Source organism: Eutrigla gurnardus (genome assembly GCF_963514095.1).
Source record: "Eutrigla gurnardus genome assembly, chromosome: 23".
NCBI classification, from domain to species: domain Eukaryota; kingdom Metazoa; phylum Chordata; class Actinopteri; order Perciformes; family Triglidae; genus Eutrigla; species Eutrigla gurnardus.
Window position 1 is genome coordinate 2,284,077 of NC_139934.1, and position 12,452 is coordinate 2,296,528.

Below are 12,452 nucleotides of genomic sequence, written 5' to 3' on the forward strand. Positions count from 1 at the left end.
GTTCATCATATAGAATGTGACTTTATTCATCATATAGAAAGTGACTGGTTCATCATATAGAAAGTGACTGGTTCATCATATAGAATGTGACTTTATTCATCATCTAGAATGTGACTGGTTCATCATATAGAATATGACCTTATTCATCATATAGAATGTGACCTTATTCATCATATAGAATGTGACTGGTTCATCATATAGAATGTGACTGGTTCATCATATAGAAAGTGACTGGTTCATCATATAGAAAGTGACTGGTTCATCATATAGAATGTGACTTTATTCATCATCTAGAATGTGACTGGTTCATCATATAGAATGTGACTTTATTCATCATATAGAATATGACCTTATTCATCATATAGAATATGACTGGTTCATCATATAGAATGTGACTTTATTCATCATATAGAAAGTGACTGGTTCATCATATAGAAAGTGACTGGTTCATCATATAGAAAGTGACTGGTTCATCATATAGAATGTGACTTTATTCATCATCTAGAATGTGACTGGTTCATCATATAGAATATGACTGGTTCATCATATAGAATGTGACCTTATTCATCATATAGAATGTGACTGTTCTCCGTAGGATCAAGGAGCTGAAGCAGACCCGGGAGCTGGAGAGAAGAGGACTCACCACTTAGAACCATGTTCTCATTTCCCTCCGGCGGACTCAGAAGACGGAGGCGTGTCCTCCTCCTCCTCCTCCTCCTCCTCCTCGTCCTCCTCGTCCTCCGGCAGGTTTTCACTCTGAAGTCCAAACGGGACAGAAAGCAAACAAAGAAGCGGCTGACGGAGAGATGCCTTACCCCCACGCCAACTCTTCTTCTTCTACTAGTCTGAATGCAGCCGTCTGTCTGCGGCTTCGTTTACGCCACGCTCGTCCCTCCCCTCAGCCTGACAGGCTCCTTGTTGCTCATTGTGCCCTGAGTGCAGCCTCGCAGGCAGCAGCAGAAGGTCACTCTGCGAGTTCATCTGCGACACAGTAATCCACTTTCACCTGTATATTTATAACGTTTTATTACAAGGTATACCCAAACTTTACAACTGCAGATGACAGAGCGGTTGGGAGTCCTGACTGAGGCCGACGGCCACCAAATGCATGCTGGGATACTTGCCTAAAGCCAGTCGGGGCGGAGCAGATGTGACTAATCACAGATGGGATGTGACTAATCACAGGTGGGCTGTGACTAATCACAGATGGGATGTGACTAATCACAGGGGGAGGCGGATTGAGAGAGGCCTCCACCCGGCGCTCCTGAGAGGCACGACTCAGGGCAACGCTAGCCCGGGTCTTTTCCCCCTCCGTCCCATAATCCACTGCTGTGAAGGTCGGGGGGGTTTATTTGGAGTCGCCACACTGAACTTCAACATGTATACGATGATAACGAAGCTACTTATGAATATATGAAACAATCACATATTTAAACACATGCATATATATATATAAATATATATATATACTTTATAGATGCTATGGATGTTGTTATTTATTACAGCATGAACTGTTGAAATGTGAGCGAATGAGTGTGTGTGTGTGTGTGTGTGCTGCACAGACTGTAAGTCTTAAGGAACCCGCTGACCTCTGACCTCTGTGTACAGACGGACACGAAGACTCAAAACCCTCAACGACTTCCTGATTTATTTAATTTAAAATCATTAACTACAGTAAATGTTTTTTCTTCTTCTGTGATGAGGTCAGAGGTCAAACCTGGGGGGTTCCCTTTCTCAACCGTATTTCAAATATGTCACGGCAGCGTTTCGGGGGGCAACGGTGACGGACGATGCAGCAGCAGCTACAGACGGCAACAGGTTGCCCCCCAGGAATCACTGCAACTCTGCTGCTGTGCTTCTCTGTCACGGCTCCACGCTCATCCTTTTTAGGTTTTTTTAAAAGTGTCTTTTTTTTTTCTGAGGCAGAGACTGAATGATGATGCGTCTTGGCAACCACCACACCTAGATGCTGCGTCGTCATGGCAACCACCACGCCTAGGACCGAGCATGAGCTTTTTTCTTATAACCAGTTGTTTGACAAGTTTTTTCAGTTTGACCTGAAATACTCTCCTCCTCCTTTTTCTCTTCTTCCTTCTTTTACTCCACCTTTTTTCCTCTTCCTCCTCCCCCTCCCTCTTTTTCTCCTCCTCCTCCTCCCCCCCTTTCTCCTCCTTCTTTTTCTCCTCCTCCTCCCCCCCTTTCTCCTCCTCCTTCTCTTGCAGTGAATCTTTGCATGAGTTTGTATTTAATGGTTCTACATTTCAAACCTTGAAGATGAAGTCAGTAACGTTATTCTACGGTCCGATCAATAAATCAGCTGTTTCCTGTTGGTCCGTCATTTATTAGTGTCCCCTGGCAACACGTCCTCGCATCCCACCTTAAATCTCACTTTAGTGGGTTTGTTTTTACTTTGACCGTCTTTCTCCAGGTTGTGGAGTCTCGTTTTGTCATCCTGTGTAAGTTTATTTTTTATCTTTTATAATCCGACTTCCTCGACATACGATACTGTTTTCACCACTTTTGACGACGACATTATGACTATGTAATAAAAAACGTCTTAAAAAGTATATTAATGCAAATAATAAACTTTATTGAATAAGGACACACAAACATAATTCTGTTCCAATGATGGAAATATAGCAGCATCTTTATCTGGTTTATCTGAAGTCTGGTTCTGCTCCGTAACGGTGGTCTAGGACAGTCCTCCTGGAGTACAGTACAGCTGGTACAGGGTTCTGCTCAGAGCCGGACCCAGGTTTCTGAAACACAAAGGCAGAAATGAAGCATTAACCAACTGGGATTAATCATCCTAGGCCGGGTCCCAAATCACTCTGTCCTCCCTACTCGCTGTCCAGGAGGACCACGTAGAGGACTAGGTACAGGACTAGGTCATGAACCCGTCTGTGAAACCTTAAACCTTTCAGACTCGTGGCGTTGGAACTACCAACCTCTGCAGCTTCCCGTAGCGGACGGACGAGAGCAGCTTCTCCTTCTGGGCTTCGCTGGCACACCGGTCGTACGCCGCCAGGAGGCTGGGGGGGAGGAGCACCGGCTGTGACATCACCGGCAGACAAAGGTGTGTGTGACGCAGTGCAGGTGTGTGTGTTACCTGTGTGGGGTGTTGTGAAGCTCCAGGACAGCAGCAGCTTTGTCTCCGGACAAACCGCTGACCTGCATCAGCTGTCTGGCAAACACCTCACTCACTGTCTGACACTGGACACACACACACACGGACACACAGACGCACACACGGACACACACACACTGCATTTATAGAAGAAAAGCTTGATTTAAATCCCGTATATATTATATTAAGTCACACACCTTGTTTTTGATTGCACCGTGGTTGAACTCTGCAAAAGACATGAGGGAGCAGGAAGGAGTCCCACCTCCTCCCTGCTCCTCGTCACCTCCTCCGTCTCCCTCCAGCTCTCTGGAGCGACACACCAGAGTCCGGTTCTGGAAGAAGGGTCATGAAGGATGCTGAAATAACTCCATCATGATGGTGATCAGTAAAAAGTGCTGAGTCATGCTTTGTTAGGTCTGTCTGCAAGACCACAAGATAACTCCTGTTAAAACGCTGGTTTTATGAATGGAGTCTGGTTGATGGGTGCTGCTGAGTGTGTGTGAGTGTGTGTGTGTGTGTGTGTGTGTGTGTGTCTGTGTGTGTCACCTGGTACAGTTTAATGAGGTATCGTGTCATGACGGTGAGGTAGGCCGCAGACTCCCTCACATCCTGGACTCTCTTCACAAAGAAGCCGTCGACCACCTGACACACGCACACACGCACACACACACACACACACACACACACACACACACTTTAAAATGACAGTAACTACATTAACACAGTACATGCAGGTGTCTGCTCTCACCTGCGTGTTGACGATGGCCTGCTGCAGCGTAGACTCAGGTAAACTCAGGTGGGAGGCTGCAGTACCACACTCCTCCACCAGGTAGCAGGGCCGACGGAGGCCACACCTCTTCAGCCGGAACTGAGGGGGGCGACAGAGAGACGGGTCTCTAACCATCTGATGAAGTAAATGATGAACATAACACTCTGCGGCGCTGACCGACCTTCTGCTCCCTGAAGCGTCCGTCGATGATGCTGCCGCACAGGTCGTCCATCCTCTTCCTCTCGATGACGTAATCCAGGACCAGCTCCCGGCCTTCAGGCGCTCGCAGCTGTCCGGGGACGGGAGCGACCTTCTCCCGGGCGACCCACAGGAAGTCTCCCACGTTCAGCTTCCTGACGTCGAACGCCACGCCGTTCCTCTGCAGCTCCTGGACCAGCTCCTGCTTCCGATGGCCGCTGCCGCTGCACCGAGACCAGTCATGTGACTACACATCCAACAGGGTCCCTCCACCTTCTCCAACGTCACATTCAAGCACTCTTCAAGCACTTCAAGGTGCTTTTCCAGCACCTTCCAGCTGTGGTAAACTCCATATATTCTCTGTTACATCATGTCATCACATAGAACATACATTTCAAGCACTTTTCAAACCTTGAAAACACCACACTAACATTCAAGGGTTTTCAAGGATTTCCAGCACCGACCCTGAGATTGACTGACTCTCACCCCGTCGTCTCGATGAAGTCCACACACAGGATGATGTCATAGCTGCCGGGAGGGAGACTTCCTGCGGCCGGCTTCCCGCTCGCTGCCTGCGACTCGTGGGAAGAACCCGCCGTTCCGTCGACCCCCCTCCTCTGCTGGGCAACGGGTCTTCTATCTTCATCCTCTTCTTCATCACTAGCCGTGAGGTCCACAAGCAGGCCTCCCTCCTCCTCCGCCTCTCCTCCACTCCCAGCATCCTCTCTGTCTCCGCCGTCCGTCCCTCGCTCTGCTGCCTCCAGACGCTCCGCCAAAGCCACGCCCCCTTCCGTCAGAGAATACCTGAGCATCCAATAGTTGAAGAGAGATTTCATTCTGGAAATCCCTGATCATAATATATAATAACATAACATTTAAAAAATACATTTGTGTTTGGAGCCACGAGAGGAGGGAGATTTTATTTATTTGTTATTTAAACGAAAAAAAAATTCTAGGAAAATAACAGAAAAAGTATAACAGACAGAAAAATTACTAAAAATGTCATAAAATAAGGAAATAAATTAAAATGGAATAAAATACAGAAAATAAATAACAGAATAACAGACATAAAATAATGTAAAATAGAATAAAATACAGGAAATAAATTAAAATGGAATAAAATACAGGAAATAAATTAAAATTAAATATAGAAAATGAATCAAAATGAATTAAAGTACAGAAACAAATTTAAATAGAATATTAAATAGAAAATATAATAAGCAACATTAAAAGCTGCAATGTTTAAATCAGAGGTCTTCAACGTTTTCATGGACGAGGCTGAACACTGACGGTGTGTTTTCCTCTGTGTGTGTGTGTGTGTGTGTGTGTGTGTACCTGGCAGGGTTGTGGGTCTTCACCAGCAGGTTCTTGTGGACCAGCGTGCTCACCGAGGACCAGGCCGTGTACTTACTGCCGACGTCCGGCTGCAGACACAAAGAAACGCTGTCAACGCGAGCAGACGGTTGACTCCGCCCTCGACGGCGTTCTACTCACCGCCGTGAAGGACTTGTCACAGAGACGCTGAGCCTCCGTCTGCAGCTCCGTCTTGAACATGAAACCTTTGCTGTCGAGGGTCTGGATGGAGAGATGACATCATCAGGTGTGGAGAGATGACATCATCAGGTGTGGAGAGATGACATCATCAGGCGTGGAGGCCTCGGTGCAGAGAGAGATGGACGAAGGTTTACCTGCGAGTGTCTGTAGAGGGTGAGGAGCACAGCGTAACCTCCTGACCTCTTCTGGGGAACGTACTCCCTCTTCTTCCGCCCCCCTCCTCCTCCTCCTCCTCCTCCTCCTCCTCCTCCTCTCCCATCACCCCCCGCTGCATTCTTCTACGACACACAGGGAAACAAATATGAACTTCATCCACAACAAACGCTTCCCTTCTTGTCACTAAATTAAATCACTTAATTCTTTTTAAATATATGTATCTGTTTGTAAATGTTGTGATTTGTGTATTTTTTTGTGATAATATCAAAAATCTCACAGTTATATCATATAACTGTGAGATTTCCTATTTGTACCTTTCTGACGGGCGCCAGGTTGTTGTTGTCCTGCCGGCCAGCAGGGGGCGCACCTGCAGGGAGAGAGTGGATGGGAGCTGGACCTGCAGAGGAAAAAGGTGATGAGTTCAACCTTCTGTCACATGACTAGTTTTACACATATACTGTTATGTTACTGTAAGTAGTATAGTAGTTATAAGTAGTATTTTCAGGTATCTGTACTTCCTCCGCCTCACATTGTTTTATTGATTATTGATCATGGTAAGTCACCGTTGTCTCGGAGGTGTCGCTGCAGCTTCTCGTCCAGTATTTTACAGATGCCGTCTCCGAAGTTCTGCAGGATCTTTGCCTCTTTGGCGTTTTGGAGCGGTAACGGGTACTTGTTCAGAGAGCTGAGGGCCTGGAGGACGGATCAATCAAATACAGATCAATAAAGAACCTTCAGATCAGAGACAGCATGCTGGTGAACAGTTCAATATCATGACCGTCATCGAGATGTCAGACGTCCATAAACACAACTTCAACTACATTCAGTCATGTGATCATTTAGGGGTTCTTTGTTTGGGAAATTAGTTTTTATTAATTGTTTGCATTTAAACATGAATTTCCTGTAGTTGACTCTTTATTAATGTATTTCCTGTATTATATTTAATTTTTCTGTCTTTTATACTATTTTAATTATTTTCATAGATTGTTTTTTTTTTAAATAAAAAATAACGTTTAAAACAATAATCTTCTATATTAATGCAAGCAAGAATATTTCATATTTTATTCAGTAGTATTTTTCACTATTTCACTATAGTATATTTACACTCTTCGCTTGTAACACAGTACTTGTACCTTCTGGTATGTGTACTTTTTATATTTAAGTATTGTAACAGAGTACTTGTACGCTGCTGTGATACTACCACACAGTACTTGTACCTTCTGGTATGTGTACTTTTTATATTTAAGTATTGTAACAGAGTACTTGTACGCTGCTGTGATACTACCACACAGTACTTGTACCTTCTGGTATGTGTACTGGGTCTTCTGGCCCTTCTCCCGCGCCTCGTCCCGGAGCTCGGTGAGCCAGCGGAGGAACAGCGGGTTCGGGCAGGCCGGCAGGACGCGTTTCCGACCCAGGCGGACCGGCTCCGAGGCGGGCATCCCTCTCCGGACCCGGCGGCTACGGAGCGAAGTGTCGGACGGACCGGAAGTGGGCTAGCTCTTCCGGCTAGCGCGCGAGGGCGGCGTCGGTGACGAAAACCGCGTTAGCGACTTTTAGCTAACACAAGCTAACGCTAGCTTAGACGCTCGTTCCCGCCGCATTTAAAAGTAGTGAGCGGCGCGTGCGTGGAGGTTTCGCAGAGGTGGGTTGAATGCGCGCGTGTGTGCGCGTGTGTAAACGCGGCTCACTATTAACTCGTGAGTTTTACAGCGGTTTGGTTGCTGGCGCCTCGGATTCAAAGACTACAGTACGTCACTTCCTTGTTGACATCGGCGACGTCACCGGAAGAAGGCAAAGAGGCCGCGACGCACACTACTGAAAACGTACTAAAGCCTAGGCGTCAAAGGTAGACATTCAGTTTTAATGTATGTCCTGTAATTTATTCTATTTTGATTTTTTTCCTGTATTTTATTCAATTTGAATCACGTTCCTGTATTTTATTATAGTTTTTATTTCCTGTAATCTATTTCCAGTAATTTATTATATTTTAATTTATTTCCTGTATATTATATTTTAATTTATTTCCTGTATTTTATTAGAGTTTTTATTTCCTGTAATCTATTTCCAGTAATTTATTATATTTTAATTTATTTCCTGTATATTATATTTTAATTTATTTCCTGTATTTTATTATAGTTTTTATTTCCTGTAATCTATTTACAGTAATTTATTATATTTTAATTTATTTCCTGTATTTTATTATATTTTGATTTATTTCCTGTATTTTATTATATTTTGATTAATTTCCTGTAATTAATTCAGTTTTTTATACTATCTTAATTAATTTTTTATTTAAAAAAAAAATAAAAAAAAAAATAATAATAATAATGGCTCCGAACCAATTGCTGATTTATGGATAGAATAGGACACCTTCCCTGAACTAAGGCAGACTTTTTTTGTGATTTCTTGCAGATTTCTTTCTCCAATAATGTAGCTGCAAAGATAGATTTAAATCCTCCAATGTTTTGCAAACAAATCATTTTAATGCGTAAATTGAGACATCTAGTGGCAGTATTGGTCATAAAAACACAAATACAGGGCTGGATAAACATAATGATGATGAGGCCTGCAAGCCAAACACGTCGGTCTAAACAGGTTCTCCTCCTAGAACCCTAAACCTCGTGACAATAATCCTCATTAATCCACTCAGAGACAACGGTTAACTTCCCCGAGACCGTTATGTGGTTTTCACCTGAATCCGCCCCATGCGTGTCCTCGGGCCGAAGGGCGTTTTTTTTTTTGCAGGATTCCTCCAAACAAGACCCGACAGAGACCAGGAATCCGACCTCGCCCTCTCAACCACAACCGCTCTCCCTCCGTTACACAACGCTGTTAGAACAGAATCAACAGTTTCTTATGGTTTGAAAAAAGGTGGCCGAGGCTGTAAAAAACACGTTCCATGCATCAAATACATTTTAGTATTTCAGAGAGTTCATTTTAAATTTTTCAGTTTAGTCTGCTGAACTCGTGTGATCACATGATCAACAGTCAGGAATGCCGTTTTCCATCTGAGCCGTTATTTGACAAACTTATTATATAATTATTATAACATTATGCATTTTGAACTAATATAGAAAGTCCAGTCTGATGCGTGAAAATAGGTGTTTTACTGTTTGTGTGTTTATTTGATCTATAGTGTGCTTGTTCTGAAGGGGCCGGGAATGTTTTTAGAAACCTGACGGAAGTTTCCCTTTCAATTGACCTTATTGTTATTTGTTACGTTGTTGTTATTACGTTTAAAATAAGTTGTTTCTGATTGTTGTTGTTTTTAGGAGAATGCCCAAACCAACTGGTCTGACCGAGCCGTGAAGGTCTAAGAAAGGGTGGTCTCCGGGAACGACGCACTTTTTAAAGATATGGCAACATCTAGTGGTGAGTTAACAGATTGCAACCAACTGAAACTTCTCCTGTTATGCTGCATACTTGCATATAAGAAGTAGGGCAGAGTCACCGTGTCTTGCATTTAAGTTTCGGTTGTTTTAAAAACATCAGATTCGGCAAATCTGGGCTGTCTCCCATCTTGGTTTCTTTTTGGAACCGGAAGTGACACAAGAGGGTGGAGCTAAGTACAACCGAACGCTGAATAAGAACTTTTCTTTTTTAGGCGACTGAAATGTTACAATTAACCTGTAAAAGTGAAAAGGGTTAAGAGTGGAAACAACACGGACAACTTCCAGAACCGGACGCCGCCGTGTTAGCGGCCTCCCAAATTATTACATAGCCACGCCCCCCAAAAAAAATCTACGTTAATTTAAAAGGGTCGTTCCTGAGTGCACACCACATATCAACCAGATACTAGCTAAACTTCGCAGCTGAACCAGAATGCACCTAGAACTTAGCTAATATAATAAATACAAACAACAACATTGTCATTTTGTTGTAATATATTACTCCCTTTAATGAACAAAGTACTTTTTTTTCATAGAAAAACTATTTTCTTGCTGTACAGAGAAATAAGCCCACAGGAAAATATTCACATGCAACACAGATGAAGAAAACAAAACAAAAAAATTGTCGGTATTGTTGGACATCATCCACATGACAACCCCACGTAAAAAAATTGCCTCGTTTGGTGCATTATTTCATTTAACGTTGTGACATATTGAGATACCCGAATCCACACACACGTACATTCACACATATATGTACATCTACGTTCCCCGCGGCCGCGTCCACCAGAGCGTTTAGCTGAGGTCGGCGTTTTTTTTAAAGAAAGTTATTTGCAATGGTAGCGCTGCAATTTATATTTCGCGCTGATAATGCTACGCTGGTCACTGTCACGTTTTCTACCCAGCCAGCCAATCAGAGTGGAGGAGGAGGAGCAGAACTCCCACATCAACCAATCAAATGTGTTTCATTATTCTCTACGTCATCATGGTGTCCGGAGCTTAAAGTCAATCTCCATCCCAAATCTCCAAAAAGATCGTAAACTCGTTAGCTAAAAAGATCGTACACTCGTTAGCTAAAAAGATCTTACACTCGTTAGCTAAAAAGATCGTACACTTGTTAGCTAAAGAGATCGTACACTCGTAAGCTAAAAAGATCGTACACTTGTTAGCTAAAGAGATTGTACACTCGTTAGCTAAAAAGATTCATACATTCTAACATTCGTTAGTTAACTCGTTAGCCACACACACCAGCAGCTCCCTCCTCTCTACCTCAAAGCGCCTTTTTGTTTGTTTTTTTAACGTCAGCAGATATTCTGTATCCTAGCAACCAGGTGCGATCAATGCCGAGCCTCCACAGCGCCCCCAGCTGGCCGTTTTTCAGAAGACAGTCTGGTGGACACGCCCCCCCCCCTCCTATTTCTGTCCAAATGTCCTGAGTTGAGTCATCTCCGAGGCTCCGCCCCTTCTACTGCCCCGCTGACCCCGTGGTGTCGTCACTGTCGGCCCCGTGAGGCGACCCCGGGGACGAGGAGCCACCGCCCCCCTCCCCCTCCCGTCTCCGGCCGCCTTTGCCCTTGAGCAGGGCACTGTCGGGGTGCAGCGAGTGCAGGTGGATGAGCAGCTCGTCCTGCGTGGCCGACGTCAGGCCGCACTCCTCGCACACGTACAGCTTGTTGCGGCGCTCCTTGTAGGCGTACTTCTGCGTCACGCTGTGGATCTTCTTCATGTGCGACTCCAGCGAGCAGCGCTGCGTGAACGCCTTGTCACACAGCGTGCACTTGTAGGGACGCACGCCTGACGGGGAAGAGAGGTCATGAGGTCACGTGTTTCAGGGTCTCATCACCACTGTTCATTTATTCTTTCTTTGTTTCCTGTTTGTTTGTTTTTCACTTGGGTTCAATACGTTTATATCTTTTGATTCAATTAAATTAATATGCAAGAAACTAATATATACATATATAATTATAATATCATATAAAATATAATACATTAATTGGGGTGAACAGGTGAACAGGTAAACAGGTAAAACGGGTGAACGGGTAAACAGGTGAAGGGGTGAACGGGTAAACAGGCAAACGGGTGAAGGGGTGAAGAGGTGAAGGGGTGAACGGGTAAACAGGTGAACAGGTAAACCGGGTAAACAGGTGAAGGGGTGAAGGGGTGAAGGGGTGAATGGGTAAACGGGTGAACAGGTAAAACGGGTAAACAGGTGAACAGGTAAAACGGGTAAACAGGTGAAGGGGTGAACAGGTGAAGGGGTAAACAGGTAAACAGGTGAAGGGGTAAACAGGTAAACGGGTGAAGGGGTAAACAGGTGAACAGGTTGTTACCTGTGTGGGTGCGGACGTGTCTCTTGAGGTCGAAGGTGTCGTTGAAGCCTTTCCCACAGAAGCTGCAGAGATGCCTCTTGGTCTCGTTGTGGCACTTCATGTGTCGGTTCAGCATCCGCTGGTACTGGAAGGTCTTCTGGCACACCTGCACAAGCGGACGTTCACGTTCGAGTCCTGACTGACGTTCGTGGAAATTATTCAAAACGTCATATTCTGAGGATCTCACCTGGCACACGTACGCTCCCGTCGGCCCCGTCGTCGATCTGGTCACCATGGAAACCGCTTCCATGGGGCCGGGGGCTGTCGTCAGGGCAACCAGCACGTCGGTGGTGTTTGGAGTGAGGGACGGCAGCGGGCAGGAAACGGGAGGGAGAGAGAGCGGGAGGGGTAACTCGCCCGTGGTTACCTGCGATGGAGAGAGAGTTTTGAAGTTTTTTATTTTATATATATAGATATATTTATTTATTATTTATATATATATATATGTGTTTCTAATATCTGAGTCCCTGGTCACCTTGATTTTGGAGCGGACGTACGTGGATCCGCCCGCTGCCCTCCTCCTGACGTCGCCCCGCCCCCCCAGCGTTGGCGTTGGCGGCGGGCTGCGAGGTCGTCCCAGCGTGGTGCTGGACGGCAGCTCGGCGTGCGTCTGCAGGTCGGCGGGCGACTGCTTGGTGAGGCAGAGCGGCGGCGTCTCGGCCGGGCTGGGCTCCGCCTCCATCATCAGGACGGACGGAGGGAAGATGGAGACTGGAGGGAGAGAAGGGTTCTGTTAGCTCCTCCATCAGCTCTGAAATGTGTTAATAATTAGTATTTCACAATATCGCGTCATTCATTCTGAAGTTAGTTAAACATTTTACTAGATTTATTTGTTTCATTGATCATTTTTCCCCTCAGATTTTAATATTTTTAAATCCGTTTCAAAA

At 45.0% G+C, this 12,452-nt stretch overlaps 3 protein-coding genes across 4 annotated transcripts in view; 1 reads left to right on the forward strand and 2 right to left on the reverse strand.

Annotated features, from left to right (window-relative positions):
* The window catches only part of camta2 (calmodulin binding transcription activator 2), a 35,358-nt gene extending 33,029 nt beyond the window's left edge, over positions 1-2,329 (forward strand). For both annotated transcript variants that reach the window (XM_084002343.1, XM_084002344.1), the window contains one exon: positions 596-2,329. In XM_084002343.1, the coding sequence (XP_083858469.1) occupies positions 596-650 (55 nt within the window). In that variant the 3' untranslated portion in view covers positions 651-2,329. The remainder of the gene's footprint in view (positions 1-595) is intronic.
* A 240-nt stretch (positions 2,330-2,569) lies between these two features.
* mus81 (MUS81 structure-specific endonuclease subunit) lies at positions 2,570-7,620 on the reverse strand. The gene is made up of 14 exons (XM_084002398.1): positions 7,106-7,620; positions 6,368-6,497; positions 6,119-6,201; positions 5,783-5,926; positions 5,589-5,669; positions 5,430-5,518; positions 4,581-4,898; positions 4,078-4,318; positions 3,876-3,995; positions 3,674-3,769; positions 3,325-3,459; positions 3,110-3,213; positions 2,949-3,032; positions 2,570-2,759 (listed from the first exon to the last, which is right to left on the reverse strand). The coding sequence occupies exons 1-14, from the start codon at positions 7,244-7,246 to the stop codon at positions 2,693-2,695; spliced, it is 1,833 nt and encodes a 610-aa protein (XP_083858524.1). The 5' UTR covers positions 7,247-7,620; the 3' UTR covers positions 2,570-2,692.
* A 2,053-nt stretch (positions 7,621-9,673) lies between these two features.
* The window catches only part of ovol1a (ovo-like zinc finger 1a), a 7,102-nt gene continuing 4,323 nt past the window's right edge, over positions 9,674-12,452 (reverse strand). Inside the window, exons 2-5 of the mRNA XM_084002420.1 lie at positions 12,041-12,276; positions 11,753-11,932; positions 11,527-11,671; positions 9,674-10,990 (exon numbers count right to left, since the gene is read on the reverse strand). Of these exons, the coding sequence (XP_083858546.1) occupies positions 10,662-10,990; positions 11,527-11,671; positions 11,753-11,932; positions 12,041-12,276 (890 nt within the window). The 3' untranslated portion in view covers positions 9,674-10,661. The remainder of the gene's footprint in view (positions 10,991-11,526; positions 11,672-11,752; positions 11,933-12,040; positions 12,277-12,452) is intronic.